The 21,643-nt window shown below is 37.4% G+C and overlaps 1 protein-coding gene across 20 annotated transcripts in view; it reads left to right on the plus strand.

Moving 5' to 3' along the window:
• celf5a (cugbp, Elav-like family member 5a) overlaps window positions 1-21,643 on the plus strand; it is a 216,057-nt gene that overhangs the window by 169,249 nt on the left and 25,165 nt on the right. For 9 of the 20 annotated variants that reach the window (XM_079890102.1, XM_079890117.1, XM_079890116.1 and 6 more), the window contains exons 5-7: window positions 5,179-5,307; window positions 7,049-7,128; window positions 17,382-17,555. In XM_079890102.1, the coding sequence (XP_079746228.1) occupies window positions 5,179-5,307; window positions 7,049-7,128; window positions 17,382-17,555 (383 nt within the window). The remainder of the gene's footprint in view (window positions 1-5,178; window positions 5,308-7,048; window positions 7,129-17,381; window positions 17,556-21,643) is intronic. The other 11 variants (XM_079890105.1, XM_079890121.1, XM_079890108.1 and 8 more) reach the window with 3 other exon arrangements.

Genomic DNA, 21,643 nt, shown 5'->3' on the forward strand with positions numbered 1-21,643 from the left:
CGGTCTAGGTTTAGCGCTTTACTGTTTCAGTGGTAGATCAACCTGCAGTTAATGTAATGTTCACATCCTTTATTCAGAAGGATCAATATCTATATAATGATTTTTTTGTCAAATATAATTTTTTTTTTTTTTGTAGTTTAGGTGTTTAAATGGTTTTTAAAGTGAAAACCGTTTTATTCTAGCTTCATGCATTCTTTTTTTTATCGAGTAAGTTCATTAAAAAAAAATCACGATTTTTGCCAAAGACTACATACAGATCGGATTCAGAACGATGATCAATACATTGAAGTCCATCAACACCCCCAAAGCTTCACAGTCCTATAGCTCGTCCTGGGTCGACATTTTTGATTCATATGATCGCCTTATTTTACATGAGCATGATTACATACAGTAGGATATCGCTTGTTTCTGCGTCTTCTCCACCTGAGATTCAGTACTATTTCAGAAGATGCGTAATAGTGCCCCCTACCGTATAACAGTGATAACTGAAATTTCCGTCAATGGTGTGGAAAGAGTCCGTCATTTTTGGTGAACCGATCACAAGTGGTCAGCCAAGATGCATTACCGTTACACCTGTTATTATCACTTCTGTGACCACTTGCGCTCGGATTTTGTGGAGACCCTCGGCTCTTTTTTCATCACACTCAACTACATCACTTTCGGTGCACAAATACTTTTGAATGTACTAAATAGTATAATATATTTTTTTTATATAATGGGGTGTTGAGCCATCTCCCGGAAATTTTTGCATGGTGGGATGTCAGCATTTGCGTTCATACACAGTTTAGTTATTTACAGAAGTGACAAACGCATTCTATAACCATTGCTGTGTGAATGGAACCGGACTGGACAACTAGTTGTTTGTTTTCGTGCTGGTTTTCGTGTGTTGTTTCGCTTTCGGTAACTTACAGTGATTGGAGAAAAACTTTTCAGTTTTGTGGATGTCGCCATCTTTGATATAGATGTAGATAGTCTTTGATATAGATAGTCGACATAGTCACTATGATTACTGGTAAGAGAATATGGGATTGACTCCCATTGCACGTTAATACAGACAGCATTTGAAGCGCTACTGTAATTCGCTTTTTGAACGGTACATTTCAAGACACCTTTAAGTAAATGCGGTTGTCAATCCCAAAAACTCACAGTGTGAATGTAGCCTAGTTGAGTCCTTAATATGATTACGTTCACACACAGTTCGTTAATTTACGGGAGTGACAACCGCATTCTGTAACCAATTTTCAAGAATCACAACCGCATTCTCGGAAAACCCTTACTGTGTGAACTGGACTATAGGCTAAATGTAAATAGGCTATTCTGTCTTCTTTATTTAAGATATTTACTAGTAAACTCCCAGCTATAGTCAGTGCCTAATTGCTTTGATTCTGCAGTCTGGCAGCATACTTCTTATAATAAAGATAACGAATATCACTCATGATATTAAACAAATAAGAATTTGCTCTCAGTCATATCACAAGGACGTACATGTAAATTCCCTTAGACATGAAGCTAGCAATCTTATTCACCCCTTAATGTGTGATGTATTAAACAAACTCTTCCCAGCCGCTGAAGTTGATGAAGCTTGATAGGAGTCATTTTTTGAGGCGGTATCACAGCTGGTGGGGCCGGACCCAATATGAAGGACACAGGGGAGTAAAGTATGCAAATATCACGAGTGCTAATCAATTAAACGTGCGATGAGAACGCTGCAGCACACCTTAATGTCACTGTAGTGATTGAACGCTCTATCAAAGTGCACTTATAGTTCAAAATAATATGATACTGTACAGCATGTGTTACACTCCAGTGCCTTTTAATGAATCTGTTGTGGTCATGCTGTCGATAAACTCACTTTGCTTGCTTATTTATGGACTGCGACTGCATTATTGACTACAGTCGACTCTCATAACCTTTTGTCATCTGACTAAACAGAAAAAAGTTGAATAATGCAAGATTGCGATACGTTTCTTTATATGTAATGCAGTCTGTGTTGTATTCCAGTATTTCCTAAAATGGATTGGTGTGTGATTGTGTGATTTTCTTTTCTGTGTAATGTCAGTCGCAGTGTCTGTTTTTATTTTCTTACGGCGGCCCTGTGGTGATGCTTTATCCCTCATCCCTGTCAAAAAGAGTGATGAAAACATTCTCTGGATGATTTATTTTATAAATCGCTTGGAGGTTCTCAAAACTTTTGCGGTTTATTGAATCATGGAAAAACAGGAGTGTAGCTAAAGTGATAAATAAAGTACGATTTAAAGGGAAACGCATTAAAGGAATGTTTCACCCAGAAATCTAAATTCTGTCATCATTTGCTCACCCTCATCTTTATTTTCTTTAGAGAAATTGTGAACACTGCTGGTTGAGGTTTTCCATGCAATTGCAATGAATGGGGACTGAAACTTCAAATATAGTTATATGATAGATTTGCGTTAGAAACAGACTGAAGTCAGAGAGTTGAACTTGAGAACTGGATCTATCTGATTTGCCAACTAATTATTCAGATTAGTTTTATGATTCAGTTAAAAGGTTTGACTCAAATAATGATTTGTTCTCAAATCCGACAAATCATTTTGACCGGTTTTGATAAAAAAAAAAGAGATTTGACTCAATTTAACCCCCTCCCCCCCAGGTTTTGTGATTCAGTGAAAAAATTAGACACAGAAAGGGTTTTCACTGAATAGCAACTTAAAATTGGCTACTTTCATGGTAATTTTTGAGAGACTGAAACTTACACTCTTCATGTATTACATAATTTGTGGAAAAGAGCGGCCACCACATCCTACAAAATGTCTTTTGTTTTCCACAAAAGAACAAAAGTCATAGGGATTAGGAATGATGTGAGAATTAAAAATTTTGGATGAACCATTCTTTTAAGTTGTCGTCAAGCTATATACTGATTTATAGTGTGTGTTACTGTTACAGTCTTTCCGGCCATAAGTATTATTCCATTCAGCTGTCAGCCATGGGACAGCCGCAAGGGTGTATTTTAAAGCACGCTACCACAGCAGTGCTTGTGGCATAAATATTGAGGTGAAGCACACGCGGTATTAAATTCATACAGGTCAGCTTCGTACATTAATCCAGAGTCCCATCACCCGTTTCCTTGAGCTGAGACGTCACAAGAAGCACGACAAGACCTCAAGGCCACATCTATGCGAATCCGTCCAGGAACTTAACCAACCTACCTTCAGATCGGAAGATCCCCCCAGGTCCCATCCCCGCCCTTTTATTTTCCAGTTCAGGGCCTTCTTTTTTTGCAGATAAATGCTCTCCGATGTAACGTGACAGATGTCACAATGCATCGCCTCTATTTTGATACATACCCTCTGATCCTGCCACAAACGATAAAGAGCACGCACGAGGCCCAGACAACGTGCTGACACTCGTGATTATTTTAGAGCACGTCATTGCCGCGGCGAGACACGGAGCCGGCCAGGTTCCAGAGCGAATGAAGGAATATCAATACGACTAAGACTTAGGTAGACTCAATAGACACATCCATCCCATTGACAAATATTCAAAAAGATCAATGCAATGATAAAGTTGTAGGGTTAGTTGGATCACACTTCTGTTGAGGCTGCAAGACACACACTTGTTTTTCTCGTTGAGGAAAAGGAAAATGTTCAGAAACTGAATAATAGTGTGTTAAATTGTTAAATAATTCAGTGTTTCATTATTCATAATTCAGTTTCAGTGACTCTACTTTTCTACAGGTTACCTCATTATGTCAGTACATGGCAAAAGTGGATGTCTATGAGTGAAACTTTGAATATTGTTTTGTGTGTGTATGCTCAAAATGTGTAAAAATGAAGTTGGGTAAACTTAAATTCAACAATTTAAATTCAATTTTATGAGTATTCAGAACTTCCTTTTTCTTTTGAGTTCACCAAACTGACACATTTTAAGTAATCAGAATGGTTTCATTGTTTTAAGTTTTATGAACTTGCTTCTTTTAATTTAGACAAACTTAAATTTAACTGAAAGTGGGCTGGGATTTCCCAACATGCTTTGCCATGACACTCTGGGAGAGTAAATACTAAAATTAAGTGTTATATAATGTTTTTGAGCAATATTAATGTTAAGTGGTATATTTAGTAGTGTTAAATGTTTTGCTATGCTAATTTAGAAGAGTTTCTGTGTTTATGTTTTTTTTGGGGGGGGGGGTGTTACCTTCATGGTGATGAGTGGAGCGCATAAGCTTGGTTTGAGAACAGGTATTAATTGCTCTAAATTGCTGTACTCGTTCAGCAATTGCTATGCTATACTAATGCTATCGAAGCATTGTTACCAATTTGCAAGTTAGCATTTGCTGAATTGTTTAGTTAAAGCTAACCAAGTTTCAACTACTCAAATTTTTGTAGTTGAGATTACATGATGATTTTAAGTTAAATGTATACATTAGCTTACTCAAATATTTCAAGTTAAGAGCAATTAAAATATATGAGTGCAACATAAAAATCTCCCAGTTCTGCTTACTTAAACTTTGATTACAAGAATGTTGCTTTTTAATGCTAAATGATGATGAGTTTGAATTTATGCTTTCAACCCTTACAATATTCAATAGGATATTCCACTGAGTTTCTCTTGCAAAAGTTGTCAAGTTTTGAAATTATTTGGCAGTATCACCTGGCATAGTGCCCTTTATAATTTGTGATAATCATTTTTGTATAACATTGAAGATTTCAGCTCGGTCAAAGAAAGTATTATCCGTGAATACAACCAATTACCATAGACTAAACATAGAACGGGACAAAAACAACTCGTATTAGTTTGAATTCCAGGTCAGCGGTAGCGGCGCTCTCTGTCTATCTACACCCTCCAGAGTTTCGTAGAAAGTGCTGTCTCTTCGCAGTCTGCTTCTTCTTATTAAAGCGAGCCTCTAAGCACGACAGCTTAGCGCTATCACCTCAGGCCTACCCACCATTTCCAACATGGGGTTGAACCCAATTATCCCCCAAATTAAAATGAACAGACTTGGCACGGGGAACAATTACTGCTGCGACTCCATTCCACAAGCTAAATGGGCCAAGCAAAAGCAGTCCCTGTTTGCCCATGCTGGCCAAGGACCAAAAGTCTGAGTAGTATTTGGGTTGTGCTTACAATAGTAATGTATGTCGGTAATGGGTAAGTGAGAGGTTACGCCAGTCGTTCCATTCGCTCTGTTTTTCTTTGCTTCAGAAGACAGGAAGCTGTTCGTCGGGATGCTGAACAAACAACAGACGGAGGAGGACGTGTACCGTCTTTTCGAACCCTACGGAGTCATTGAGGAGTGCACTGTGCTAAGAGGTCCGGATGGAAACAGCAAAGGTGGCATTACGTCTTTTTTTTTTACGGCATGATGTTATATTATCAGTCAACATGAAATTTTAGCTTTCTTGTACACATTTCTGGTCTTATCGTGAATGATTAGCGGTATATATATACACACACACACGTGTTTGTAAATGTATATTATATATACACTAGATGTTTTTATGTTTTTGAAAGTATGTATGTTACTTATTCTCACCAAAGCTGCATTTATTTGATAAAAAATTATACAGTAAAAACAGTAATATTGTGAAATATTAGAATTTAAAATAACCAATTTCTATTTTCATATATTTTAAAATGTAATTTATTCCTGTGATAAGCTGAATGTTCAGCATCAACATGATCCTTCAGAAATCATTCTAATATGCTGATTTGCTGCTCAAGAAACATTTTTTATGTTTATCAATGTTGAAAACAGTTGTGCTGCTTAATATTTTTGTGGAAACTGTTGTACAGTACCAAAAGTTCAAAAGTTTGGGGTAAGATTAAAAAAAAAAAAAAAAAAAAAAAAAAAACTTTTATTCAGTATGGACACATAAAAAGTGATTTTTAAAAAAAATTACATTAAAAACTGAGCACCAAAGTTTGGGGTAAGATTAAAAAAAAAAAAAAAAAAAAAAAAACTTTTATTCAGTATGGACACATAAAAAGTGATTTTTTAAAAAAAAAATCATTAAAAACTGAGCACCAATAATAATTAATAATTGAACAAATACAAAACAGTTATTTTAAATTGTAATAATATTTAAAAACATTACAGTTTTGATCAAGTAAATGGTGAGAGTAAGAGACTTCTTTCAAAACCATAAAAAAAATCTTAATTATTCAAAAGTTTTGACTTTTGACCTGTATGTATGCTGTATACTGGTAACAACCACTTTCACAATCTATCAAAACTCTCCCTACATTTTATGTTCTCTTTGCATATTCTGTTAAATATAATATTAAAATTTAATGTAGACATTTTATGCTGTCCAAGAACCAACAATTTGCTCTGAGTTGTCGCTCATTCAACATTGAAGACTCTTAAGAGATGGAGAAAAAGAACACATATTTGAACATTAAACTTTTTATAGACTCCATTGTTTGCCCACCGAGGCTTTAGGGACATTGCAAGACGCTAATACAGCCTGGCATTTGGAAAAGCACTGTGGGAGTCGGAGTTTTCCCCTTGCCAGTGTTACGAAAATTGCTGTAGGATTATTTCTGCTACTTAGGGGGTGGATCCGTGAATATCCAGTCTTATGGAAGAGAAGAAAAGGATAGATGTCAAACCATTCCCTGTACAATAAGACAAGAAAACTACATTTCATTTAGCTCCTAATGTGTTTCATTTCAAAGCCTGTTTCTGCCAAAAATGCTTAATTCTTAAATAAAAACTGTATAAAACGCGTTGCGCTTGTATAAGGCACATTAAGACCTATCCTTAATATTTTGACAGGTTTTTCAACGGTTTTCAATACGACTGCTCTTGAATCCCAAAAGGATTTGAATTCTCGTGATGAATATCTGCGGCGGCGTTTTAAAATGATATCAATTATCCCGTATTTTGAGATTTGTTTGCATAGATGGGCATGTGGCAGTAAATAGCACGCTTGTTGCATCAGCACAGTCTCTAGAGGAGAAGCTTGCTTACCGTTGGAGGGCTTTCTGCCTCTCTCCAGTGTTTTAATGCGCTTCTCTACGCTGTGGCTAAAGTGTTTGTGTACCTTTGTGTGTGTGTCTTTTTTTTCAGGCTGCGCCTTTGTAAAGTTCTCCACACACGCTGAAGCTCAATCCGCAATCAGCGCCCTGCACGGCAGTCAAACCATGCCAGTGAGTACACACTCCTCTATAACACACACACACTCCTCTATAACACACACACACAATTACACAGAAAAAATCTTCTTCACTGATGCTTTCTTTCTTTGATGTTCCTTCGACAATCAGCGGTCGCGATGACTTTCATACACCTGTCCAAATATATTTTGGGGTCACTGTATCATTCTAAGGGCTATTTTGAAAAAAAAAATCTTGTTTTCAGTGCTTAGAAAACTGATTAGAAATTTACTTTTTGTATTCTTTGGGTTTTATATGGTTTTGAAAAACATGTTCAAATTTAAAGTTTCACTTTATTGAAAATGTCATGTGGTGTAACCGTCAAGTGAACAGTAAAAACATATTTTACTCACACCTTGAACACATGTGTACACACATTAATCATTATTTTGTTTTGGAATATATTTTCCAAAGTAACGTGTTTCTTTTAAATATGTATACAAATTTCTTTGGTTTTCTCAAATTTCTCAAATTTAAGGATTTGGGGAGTCAAACCATATCACATTTTTACAAATTAAAATAATCTTGCCTAATCATAAAGGGGTCAAATTATCATATATAATCATTCATATATATATATATATATATATATATATATATATATTTGAAAAACTTTGTCTGCCAATCAGTCATGTGGTGTGACCACAACATTCTTAATTTTTCTTTTTTTATTAATTCAGAAATTTAGATATTTTTTGAGGTGTCACACCACATTACATTTTACAAACAAAACTAATCTTGCCTCGTCATAAAAATGACGATCATCTCAATCATCTCACATTTTAAAATTGACCTATATAATTACAAATTTGATAAATTGCCCTTATATATATATGTGCACCAATTTAAAAAAAACATTTTTGTAGTAGTAGTTGCAATTATATATTTTGATATATTTTCGAAAACACTTTGCGACTGAATGAAGGTAAACCAGGCAATTAAATAAATTCCAAGCACACAAGTAAGAACAGATCAGTCACTTCAACTTCCAAACTGCATATTTGGCCATATTGTTTTGTTGAATAGCTGCATTGCCAGCATATCAGCAAGTGGCCTTTGTCCGGCCGTTTCAATCTCGAGGACTGGACGCTGAGCCATAAAAAGCCGGCTATTCAGCACAGCCTGTCTGAATCACACAGCTATTCAGTCACACACACATTGTTCGGCTATCAGAAGTAGCTCACACGCTGCTGTTTTATTTGCTAAAAGACTCCAGTTGGATACAAACGAGTTATGGAATTTCGAAATGCATTTTAGTGAGTGCTTTTTCCCCCCATTTTCCACAATGCAGTGGCATTTTTAAAGAAACGGTTGACCCAGAAATGAAAATTCTGTCTTTATTTTCCATTCACCCTCATGTTGTTCCAAACTTGTATGACTTTGATGTTTTGAAGAATGTCCTGGTCATTTTTATTTCCTGGTAAAATGTAACTGATCATTTTTAGTTTAACTGTCCCTTTAAGAGAATGAAATGGCCAGAGAAACGGTGAGAGAGATGGATCTGTGGTGTGATCCGCTCTCTGTATAACCTTTAGGGTCAACTGAGGTGCAAATGATTCAGGGACATTGAAATATAAACCACAGTTCTAAAATCTTCACCTCACACACACACTCAGACATCCTTTCCTCTCTCCTTCCCTCCATCCTCCCGGGACATTAGGCAATAGACTTGTTTACCTCACCTTTCACCACATTGACTGGTGAATTATTCATTGGCATGTACTGAGGTGGGAGTGGAAGAGCGAAAAAGAGAGAGAGAGCGGGAAGGAACGCCAGATAGAAAAGTAAAAAAAGAGAGGTAGAGAGACAGAGGAAGAGTGGAGGAAGCTCACAGGGGAGGGATGGAAAAGGTTTATAGTCATCTCGGAAGGTAAATTGATTATGGAAAACCTTACCAGCCTCCATTCTCTTGAGTCTGAAGTTGTAGAGGGAGGGGTCACGACTCGCACATCTCCCAGGTGCCAAAGTGAGATGTTTAGCCGAGATAATGGAGTTCTTCTCAAGGCAGGGCTTGATGAAGCACTCATCTATCTGCAAACTCTTCAAAAGAAGCAATGGCGAACTTACCGAACACCCACCAGCCTCTCACGCCCTCGGTCCGCCATCAGAGAATCTCATGCTGCTCGCAGTTACTAAAGTAACACATGATTTGGAAAATATCCAATCATTTTGATAACTAATACATCAAAGCAAAATGCTCTGTGACGTGACGTGTTTTATGTCAGAACTCAGAATGTATTATTGACGTTTAATTTAATTTGTCAAACAGGGCTTCTACATTTGCGTGATTGGAATTGAAAGGACAACAGAAAAATTAGAGCATTTTTGTGTTTAATGTATGAACAACAAGACTTTTGACCAATCAGATTTCACTGTGGGTGGGGCTATATTGTGTGAGACGATTTGAATAAAAACCACGGCAGAAATAAGTGTGACGTGACAAATTTACAGCGTCAAGTAATTGGTTTATCCAGATTAAAAGTACAAGAGAAAATGACAACCAATCTGAACGTTTTGATTAATGAGATTTCACTGTGGGCGGAGCTACGTTGCGTGAGGTGGTACTTATATAAACTGCGTCAGAAATAACTGACGCGACAACTTGACTGCTTCAAGTAATTTGTTTGCCCTGACTAAAAGTATAATGAACGAAATGACCAATCAGAACATATATGATGTTTAATTTAATTTGACAAACAGGACTTTAAACCAATGAAATCTCACTGTGGGTGGAGCTACACTGCGTGAAGCAATTGTAATAGAAACCGCAGCAGAAATAGGTGTGACTTGACAAATTTACAGCATCAAGTGATTTGTTTGTCTGCACTAAAAGTACAATAACGATCAAAATGACGACCAATCAGGGTTAATGTTTATGAAAAACAAGACTTTAGATCAATGGGATTTCACTGTGGAGGTGATTGGAATAGAAGCCGCAGCAGAAATAGGTGTGAAACAACAGTAAGTAATGAGTTTGTCTAGACTAAAAGTACAATGACGAACAAATGACAACCAATCAGAATATATTTCAGATTTAATGTACAGCAATGTCAAAAACATTTTTTGACCAACAAGTTTTAAATATAGGCGGGACTACACAGAATTCGTGACAGAAATAGAAACCCTAAAATTTGAATAAAAATGGGAAAATAAAATCTGAAATGACAAAATCACAGCCAATCAGAATATAGTTGGTTTAATTTTGAGTCAAAAAAGACCAATACGATTTCAATGCGAGTGAGAAAAGTGCAATGCAATAGAATTAGAAACCAAATAAAAATGTCTTAATGCTCATTGTTGCTATGATAAACACAAAAACTTCCTTTAGCATGCAAAAGTTTGCATTTGTTGCTTTGTACACCAGCCAGCCTCCCACAACCCTCAGTTCACTCCCTTGTAGTTATTACAGTAAGAAGTCCAGTGAAGAAAAGAGTGCTAATTCATTTTAAATACGCATGCATAACGCAGTCTGCTAGTGATGTGCTTGTGGGCAGTAAGAAACTGGCCTTATTGCAGAAATGCTTGATGCTTGTAGTCGATCCAATCTTATATTCATCTCAAATCCCCCCGGCTCATCGCAGTCAGTGCATTATCTTCATGCACACACACACACAAGTATGCATGCACACGCAGTCCACTTTCTATGTTTCCCCCTCTTTTTAGTCTGTTTCTCTTGCTAGCATAGCCATGAGGTCAGAGCTACATACTCTAAACTAATTTTTCAGCTCCAGAAGCTTGCATGTTTCCGGACTTAACGTGGTGTGCGTATGCAGATGCACAAATACAAAGAGCACATAATGTTAGAGCGAGCAGGGTTTTGACATTCGCTTTATTCCGTGCACGGCCACCCCCCCACCCCCCCAGTGCCCTTCCCGTTTCGTGCTTCGGACGTGGGGCAATTAAAAATTTACACTGCCGTGCGGTAAAGCAAATTGGCAGACTTCAGGAAGGCCTTGTACAACGGAAGACCAGGGACGAAATTACGCCCGGAGAAGGTTGGAAGGGTCAAGGAACTCTAGCCCCCTGCTTCGGTCTCATTTCCAGCCAAGTGTGTACGCCAGGGATTGACGGTATTTCAACAAATACAGGAAAATGAAACTGCCGCTGCTATCTGATATTACAATCTCCTTGGTTTAGGAGAGTTTGGGCCGCCGACCGATTGCCACTGTCTATGGTTGAATGGCAATGTGTTCAGCTGGATTTTCATTTCCTCATGACTGTGTGGATATCTGCGCAACAACTACGGGACAAATACTGGCCCAAAATTGCAGACAGCAATGTCTGGTTACGCACAGCCTGAGCTCAAATATGATGCTGGAGGTTTACATGCATTTTGATATAAAAACTAGTAACACTTTAGATTAGGGTCCAGTTCTCACTGTTAACTAGTTGCTCATTAGCATGTATATTACTAGGATATTGGTTGTATATTAGTACTTATAAAGCACATATTAATGCCTTATTCTGCATGAGCATATTCTACATCCTACCCAATATCTAAACTAAACAACTACATTATTAACTATTAATAAAAAGCAATTAGGAGTTTGAGGCAAAAGTCGTAGGTAATAGTTTGTTAATAGTGAGAATTGGACCCTAAACTAAAGTGTGACCTAAAATCTCTTCATATTTTAAAATAAAGTAGACTCTTTTGAAATAATAGCGTCATAAAATGAAGTTACTTCCTGGAATAATTCAGTCGCATCATTATGTGATCAAATATTTTTGTATAATGACTGCTCTGCTTAACTGTTTTAGCTCCATATCTCTCATATCATCTTCGATCGTGCTTCCCTTTAGTTGTACATTTGAATACATATTTAATATGTAGCTTTAAAATACATCTGAATATATTACAAAGATGTATTAATATATGTTTGGATTTAGAACTATACTCATGTTTTCTACTATTTTGAGATTTACATTTATATATTTAGGTTTGTTACTAGATTCCAATTTTAATGTATATATTTTGATGTACAACTATTGCATGCATTGTTTTTAGAAAATCTCAATATTTATACAAATAAAATGGTCTCAGTTGAAATATACATATTTCATACATAAGTTTATATATATTTTGTTGTACATTTTCACAAAAAAAACAAAAACAAAAAAAAAACAATATATATATATATATATATATATATATATATACATACATACATGTATATATATATTTATTTTTCTATATATTTATATCCAGCCATTTCAATGGCGTTTTCATTGGTCAACACATTTTAATATCTGCATTTACATTTTTTTTTTGAAAATATACAACAAAAATTAAGCGATTGCTACAAGAAGTAGTTCTGCTCAGCTGCTCCAGTGCTGGATGTTATATGCGCAAGATAATCCTTTCTTATTATCTTATTCACAGATAATGCACAGAGACAGATGTGTAGAGTTATATCAGATATATGGCTTAGTTAGTGCTTTTATGGTCCACGTTAAGAAAGAGACCTCAAGAATCGGGAAAGCACCACGGTGGCCCCATGCGCCGCTCATTCTCGTAAAGATGCTTTGATTCCAGGGCCTCGTTTCCCTCCTTCTTCCTCTGTTGAACAGCTGCACTTTTTATTCCCACAGTTTTACTCTCTCTCCTGAATCCATTTCGCTGGGTCCTGGACCTATGGGAATTCCTCTGGGTGCTTGGCGGCTTAAAATTTAATGAGAGTTTTACTTCACAGATCAACCAGCACTCTCTCTCCCCTTTTCCTCCCTCTCTCTCTATCACATTCTCCCACAAGCCTATATCTTGCTGGACCAACAAGCCCTCGGCCCTGATATTCGCTGGATGCCTCAGAGCTAAAGCAAACAAACAGTCAAGAAAGGATTGGACAAATACCAAATATTTAGAAAATTCATAGCTCCAATCTGAGGACTAAAAGAATATTGAAATTTGTATTTTATTTGCATTGCCCAAGAACTAAGAAGTAAATATTTTGTTCTCCTCCTTAATAGCTTAAGGTGACGTGCAGAACATCTAGGTTTTCAATAAAAACTCTGAGTGCTGCAGATAATCGCATTCGAGGTTAATATTAAAATGACAGCTTAGGCCTGCAGTTTACATACAACTTAATACCAGTAGTTCAAAACGTTAAAGGCATAGTTCACTCAAAAATGTATGTTCTGTCATCATTTACTCTTTCTTTGTTCCAGGGAAAACAAGTTCTTTTATATACAATGAAGGTGGATGGTGAACAAGGCTGTCGAGCTCTAAAAAGTACAAATAAACACCATAAAAGCTTTAAAAAAACTTGCACTTTATATTCCAAGCCTTCTGATGTAAAACAATATGTTTAGAACAGAGTGACATTTATGTTATTCACTGAAAATTCTAGTCACCATTCACTTTTATTGTATGGAAAAGAGCAGCTTCGGCATTCTGCAAAATATCTTCTTTTGTGTTCCACAGAAGAAAGTCAGTCATAAAGGTTTGGAACGACATGACGGTTAGTAAATGATGACAGAATTGTTCTAACTTTTTACATATCTCGCCAGTTTTCTCTAAACGCCAAAAGTTTTTATTCCAATTCACAGATGTCTCAGTTTCCCTTGAGGTTATACCCAGAAATAATTTTAACTGCTTTGGTGATAAAAAACCTGAAGGGATAGAAGATAAGGAGATTTTTTTTTTTTTTTTTTTTTTTTTGGAGATTGTCTTGTGGGCATCTTGTGGTACAATTCCTGACCTGCAAAGTTCCATTTTGTTTAGTCGTGCAGAACGCCAAATGAACAGTGACTGAATGCATTGATATTGTCCCTGGTAATGCTATCCTAACTAAGCAGTTGAGGAAACAATACAATAAAAAAGTTTGGGGAAGGCTAAGGGCACGAGGGTTCAAACAGAGTGAAATCGAAAATCAAATCTGCATTTATCCTCCCCAGCGACTGGCTTTCGTTGCGTTTCTGGCAACCCCTTCAAACGCCCACATGAGTGCCGTATGCCTAGAGCCAGAGTTGTTGAGCTTGGATGTGCAGACTGATTGCTTTGTTCTCGGCCCTCACTAAGTGTTCCGACAACAATACAGAGCACAACACTGACCACCTACTTTTTCAGCAGTCTTTGTTCTGGTTTTCCAGGTTTTTTTTTTTCTCATTCACCATAAGCATTTTGAGCATTTGTTTGATAAAGAGTTTTAATCTGGATCAGCCAGTTCTGTGGTGAACCAGAACATTGCAGCATTCGATTTAAAGGTGCTGTATGTAGGTTTTTGACTGTAGTAAAGCATTAAAAAAATGCCGTAATATGTTTGCAGGTATTTAGGAAACATGCTGAGTTCACTTATTCGTTTCTCTGAAAAACAATGCTACAGACAAGTTATTTTACTTTAAAATGTGCGTTCCGTGTCAAAATGTCTGTTTTTGTTTTGGTCTGTGCCATATCGCACGTCAATTTTCCCAATAGTATTTCGCCATCACAGGTTGCCAGTTGGTGGAAAACACAGCATATTGCAGCCATGGAAGCCAGCGAACAAACTGGGTCAGAGATCACAGATTCTACCCTACCTAAAAAGCCTCCGCACCCATCTAAAAATCTCTATGAATGGGTGCTTATTAAAATGTGATATCAACTCATCAATAATCAATAAATCAGTCAACTTACAGTGCGTAAGTCTCTTCGCATTGCATTGTCAACTACGCTCTTTCCTGTTGCATGTTCTCAATCTGGCAACCCGCGTGAGCAAGAGAGGGTGGGGGAAACAAATCTATCTAATATTTTGAATTTTGGACTGCAGTGCCCATTTCATTTCAATCTCACATACCGTACCTTTAAAGTAAACGGTATTTCAAAATGGTGCCATTTTATCAGTAAACAAAATCACCAGATTGCGACTTTATACTGCATTCAAAATAATGCAAGATAATGAATTGTAGTTCAGTCATTTAAAAAAAAAAAAAAAAAAAAAAAAAAAATTTTACTAAATAAAATTGGTTTATGTTCAGTTTCTAAATGCCTTTTGAATCTTAGTGGATAATACATTTTTGCCAAAATTATGCACAATTATGTAATTAGATGCTTTTTTTTTCATATTGCTATTTAATATTGTGTTTTCCCTGCCCAGATATAGAATTTCGACCCAATGTTGGGTCATGATCCACCAGTTAAGGTCTTAAAGCACAGCCCCCTATTCAGCTGTACAGACATGGCTAGTGGCCTTCCCTGATATTCCCCCATATTGTGGCTGCTTATCGACATTTTCACATCAATTTCAGCTAGCCTCTTATCTTGGCTGATGCACAACCTTTCTCTGCCGTCAGATCACAGTCATATTTCGGCCTTTTTGCCAAAATCGATTCTGTGTTTATTTTATTTTTTTATTCTGACTATATAGTGCTGGAACAGAGGATGTTGTAGGCTGATAAAGGTCAAGTGTAGCATCGAATCATTGAGAGATTCATAATGAATGTGAGCGCGGCTCTCGCAGCAGGTGTTTCATTACCACGGTACGGGAGAGAATGAGTGAGACGGACTCAGAAACCCACACATCCAAGGTCAGAACATGATCATCGGTGGCCTTGTCAATCTCAAAACACACCCACGTTCTTCGGCTAATCCATTTGATATTTCAGGAGCAATATCATAACCTATCAAGTACGAAAATCTGAAATAGATTTTGTTATGTAACGGTCAAGCTGCCAAGGCTCATGTCAGTCTACTGATGCCACTAACAGCTTTGTAGATGTATTTGTTCGATTGCATGAGGTTTGATGTTGAGACTTTGTTTGAAAACATTTTTGAGTTGAACTGTTATGTTTAAAATGCATCCAACCACCTTGTGTTTGGTGGAAGAGTTAAAGTGAAATAGTCATGGTCATGCCTTTCACATAGGAACGCAATGTTTTCTGATCATTCTTAAAGGGACAGTTCATTCGAAAATCATAACAATTCTTCATTTACTAACTCTCATGCCATCCCAAACCTGGATGACATACTTTCTTCTGTGCAATACAAAATTATTTTTTCTATTTTTTTTTTTTATTGTTGTCTGAAATGCTCTTTTGCATACAATAAAAGTAGATTTAAAAAGGCCATAAAGCACTATACAAGTAGTTCATATGACTTGTATGCTACATTTCAAGTCATGTGATAAAATAATTAGTTTAAAATATCTGAAAATCCATTGCAAATTGAACTTGAGTTTCAGATCAGTCCAATTGATGAACGAATCATTCAGACCCAACTCAAAAGAATGATTCATTCAAGCATACTTACTCTCGCAAATTGCTTAGTAGAGTTACAGCAAATGTCAAGTATGTCAATTCTTACAGAACTATAATAATTATTACCATTTCAATTATTTATGACAGTTGTTGTATGGCTTCAAAAGATTTGATAAGTTGTGTGCAAGTTGTATGGACCACTTTTATTTTATTTTATTTTTTGATGGTTCTTTGGTTCTTTCATTTTAATATCCATTCAGGATATTCTTTAAAAATTCTTATTTAGTTTTCCATACAGGCTTGAAATAACATGAGGTTGAATAAAAGGCAGTTCACACCAAGAACGATAAGTATAACTATAAAAATGTTATAATTATTATAGTTCTGTGAGAATATGGAAGTTCACACCACAACTAAAACAATAACAACACAGAGGAACAATAACTTTGGAATCACTTTTTTTCCAGCTTATGAATGGTAAAAACATCGCCAGCCAATCAGAATCAATCCTGCTTAAAAGAGTTCAAGCATTTAAAGCAGCAGAAGCAGTGCACATTTAGAATAAACAGAACTTTATAGTCCATTGGTGTGGACGATAACGTCTTTATAGTTAACATTCTTGGTGTGAACGGGACTTAAACTACAGAATTTTCCGGGAACTATCCCTTTACCACAAGTCCATTAGATTTCTTTGTTAACATGTTGACCTGCTCTAAAATTCCACTGAATTCTATAGCGTGTTACTGTAAAGGTGCGTTCACATTTACCGTTCCTCAGCAAAAATTCACGTAAAATCCAATCATTTCAATAAGAATCCACACATTCATGAGGGTGAGAAAGTTCCCCATGCAGATTTCGCTCTTGTTCAAGTTGGTCATGTGAATTCGCCAGGCTGTTCGTATCACTACACTATTGACAAGTCTTTTTTCCTCTCAAAATTTTGCTGAAATATTGCTAATGTGACCGCACCATAATTCAGAATCAAGTATCTATGTACATTATGAGTTGTATTTTGTGTGGTGGTCATGGGTCTCGCTTGCAAAGCGGGAGGTTAAACGCAGCCTGCCCTCTCTCCTCAGACTGGCTCCGATTCTCTCCTCCCTCAGGGCGCGTCGTCCAGCCTGGTGGTCAAGTTTGCCGACACAGACAAGGAGCGCACCATCCGTCGCATGCAGCAGATGGTGGGCCAGTTTGGCATCTTCAACCCTGCCATCGCCCTGCCCTTCAGCACCTACAGCACCTACGCACATGCGGTGAGTACCCCCCTGCCTCTCTGGGCACTTGGACACCTCCAGGCCCGACACGTTTTGATGATCTCATAGCTGCCCATGTGCCCTCCCCATCCCTGCACGCCCACATGTCCTCGCTCACGTTCCCGGAGTGACTCAGAATATTCCATAGGAAAATCTTCACCTGGCTATTTATAGCACGCATCGGTTCCTTCAGTACGTGGGAGGTTGAAAAGCCGCAGAGAGATTGAGTCAGTACCTAATATTCATTCAGGGGGGACATTGTTCAGTTTTAGGGAAGATACTATAAAACTGTTGGGGAGTAACTATCCTTCTAGTTAGTTCCTCTATATGGAGTAGATAGATATACTTATATTTATGTACTGATAAGCATAGACAAATCTTTTCTTGTAAATGCCAGGATTAATTGTTGGCATCGACCAGCGGAAGACAGCGGCATGGCAGCAGGAGACGTGTGGGGGCCGGGCCGGGATGCTGAAAAATACACCCTTATTAGCATTCATGAGATGCGAAGCGTCCGCGGGAAATGCAAATGGTCCGAGAGCAGCGTGCGGGAAGGCAGACGGGGTGGTTGCTGTGGCTCCCAGAGGTTGGCAGTGACTTTTATCTCCCGTGTCAGAGATGGTGCAGGGTGCAGTGGCAATGACACTTTCTCTATAATTCACTGCTCCAGCCTAAGCCACAACCCACCCTTGTCGAAACCGACTGCCTTATGATATCGCATTCAGCTTGTGGCAAAGTTTGCGACTTTTTAAGTGGGTCTTCTTTTTTGCTCGTTATCTTTTCTGTTTTTGACTTGTCTAAACAAGCGCATTATTTTAAACCAGATACATAGAAATAAGGCACTCACTATTTTTTTTTCCTCATTTCCAACTTTTACATGTGATGAAATGTACTTTTTAAAAATGTTATATGCACATCGCCTGAGATGATGACTTTAGTTTTAGTTAACAAAAACAACACATGGTAACTTATGATTTTGTGTAATGCTGTTTCTACACACCACTAGGTGTCAGTATAAGGTATGGACGAAATTGTCAACATAGCCAGAAAAGAAGACTTTAAATATACTTAGGCTGTGTCCAAAATCGCCCCCATACCCTTAAATAGGGCACTATTTGAGTGGACAGGCATTTGTAGTGGTGTCTGAAACCATAGTGGACGGACCTTATCGGGTGCACTCATTCCATTCCACAATGCGCTGCAATAACGGCTATACGACTGAGGTATTCACAACGGCTAGAGAATACCCATAATGCACTGTGAGAGTCGTGTGCTGAATGAATATCCATGTCTGATCAGAAGATGGAGCCGCAGCTGAATCATCCATCCATCCATCCATTTACCAAACCGCTGGTCCAATGTGGCTACAGCATAATATCATAAAGGTAAAATTTGTAAATTGATTATTGAATTGTTTAGTTAAGGTTTATACATAGTTTCCATGAGTTCAAGATAAATCTTGTCATCTTACTACTAGAGCTGCCAGTTTGCTAAGTTTCAAATGTTTATTAAACAGCAAGCACAAACTATGCAAAATCGGCAGCCCTTCCGGCAAATTCAGTGAATTCACTCACTCATTTTCATTCACTTCCTCAAGTGAACTATATTAGTAATATAGGGAATAGTGAATGAGGGTATAGGGGGCGATTTCGGACACATTTCCCCAAAACATTCTTTCTTCATAATTGTTACTCTGAACAAATGCAAATGCTAAGTAGTAAATGTTAGTGTGTTATTTGGTATAAATGATAGCCTACCTCAGATTGTGCAGCTTGTTCAGTAGATGTTAGCTTTAACTTTTATGAGCAATTACTTTACAATTTTCGTCTGGCAGATGATAAAACAGTCTAAAAATACTGCATTTAAGAGGCAACTTAAACCCGTGCAAACCCAGTTCACAGCCTATTCTAAAGTTTTCATTGGTTATGAAAATCACTGTGCTAATTGCTTAAACAACACTGAAACAAGTATTACCCCTAACCCTACCTTTCAACCTTAACATTAATATAGGGCTGGTAGCGACCAGATGCATTCATGATATTTCTAAACTCTGAATAGAATTTTCATATTGTTTCCAAAATATCACTTTTTTGAGGCTATTTCGACTTGGGCTAGTAAGTAACCAAGCAGCAAACACACAATACACCATAGCAACTGCCTAGAAATTAACTAAAAACATTTCAAACACCTAAACGAGTGCATTAGCAGTGCGTAGTAGCCATGCTAGCATTGTAGCAGCAAGTTAGGAAGTCGCTAACTCCACTAGCATTTTCCATGTTCTACTGTTCACTCATTTTCTCACCTGAGCAGAGCCTGAAAGGGTTTCCGACAGGCATTCGTTGCGCCAAACAGCATAAGCTAACATTTAGCTTCAGATATGGCAATGGTACATTTAGAAACGTGGAGGACGAGCAAATTAAGAGGCTCCTTCCACAAACACAGCTGTGCAGAGGATTACTGGGTTGAGCTGACAGCCAGTAAATTGGATTTTAGTCAGAGCAGAGGAGGGGGCATCTGAGCGCAAATTGGAGGGGTAATAGTGCTGACAACATCGTGGCAAAAGACAGATGCGTTTTTTTAAAAAGGTACATCTAACTCCTAAATCTGACAAACAGCTTATCATTCAGTATTACATGAAGATGTTGAAAATATCAGATGCGGCCCCGTCCTCGTCTCTGGAGTGGAATGGGGGGGGGGGGGGTGACATAAACACGCCATGAAAGCGAGAAACATTAATTTTCTTTCAGACGCTCTTGTCAATACAAGCCGAACAGCTTTTATCTGTCTTTTTCTCCCGCTGCCTCGTGTTTGATCTTTTCCTTTTTCTAAGCGGAGCCATCTTCATTTTCGGCTTTTTTTCTCTCTTTTTTTTTTTTGGAAGATGAATAAAAGCGCGGCTGTTGATGGAAAGCCAGAAAGATCTCTTTTACTTGACGCCAATCACCAGAGACGGTGCATTAGATTAATATGACGCACAAATTGCTTGAAAGCACTTCAGAATGTTCTGAAGCCAACATTAATGAGGGGAATGTTTGTCTGGGTATTTTGGGGAGGAGGGTGCTGAGGAGGGGGGCACATGTTCTGCTATTGACCTACATTGCCCCCTGTTGTTGGGAAATATAACAGTGTTTGATATTCGAAGAGCGTTAAAAGTGTTTGTTTCTTTTTTAGGCATCTGTTTCAAACAGCATTGTAGTTTTAATGCGTCGTTTGTATAAAAAAAAAAATTCTTATGGACCACCTTAAAAAAAAAAAAAAAAATGATTGATGTGTTATTTAGAAATATAGAATCTCACCCCTCGTTTCTCAGTAGAACTTTGTATGCTTCACTTGAAATGTCTTTTTAGGTGTAAATGGACACTTTGCAGAAATAGGACTATGTACTGTACATAAAAAACACCCTTTTGCGCAAAATATACAAGACTAAAATACCTAAATGGAAGCGCACTCAGCGCACCTAAACATATTCTACATGTGCGTAAGTGTAAATGCTTTTAGATATGCAAGATATGTTTTTAGAATTCTTGCAAAGTAATTCATGAAGCAAAAAACAAATACATGTTGCATTCTCAGCATTGCCACAGGGGGCGCTACAGTGGACATTAGTACAAAACTAACTACGTACCATATTCATAATTGATTTTTGCTTCTCAAATAAATGCATCTTGTTTTAAAGATGATCATGAATCATGAATCATTGTGAATGAAGAATCAAGAATCGTGCATTCAAGAATCTTTGATGAATGGAAAGTTTGAAAAGCATTTGTTTGAAATAGAAATGTCATTTCTGATTAATTGAACCCAATCTTGCATACCCCAGACTTTTAAATGGTAATTTATCATGGTTTACAGAAAAATTGCACTGTAAAAAAAAAAAAAAAAAATGTTGTTTCAACTTAAAGCTGCAATCCGTAACTTTTTTGTGTTCAGAATTTACACAATTTAAATAATAAGCAAGTACATCGTGAATCCATTTTCCAAACCATGTTTTTGTCTTATCCTGAATCACTACGGTACACCATAAGTGTTTATATTCTGACTATTTTAGACTGGTCGGGTCGGCACCACTGCGGAGTAGCCCAGTACCT

The sequence above is a fragment of the Squalius cephalus genome (assembly GCF_949319135.1).
Source record: "Squalius cephalus genome assembly, chromosome: 13".
NCBI classification, from domain to species: Eukaryota; Metazoa; Chordata; class Actinopteri; order Cypriniformes; family Leuciscidae; genus Squalius; species Squalius cephalus.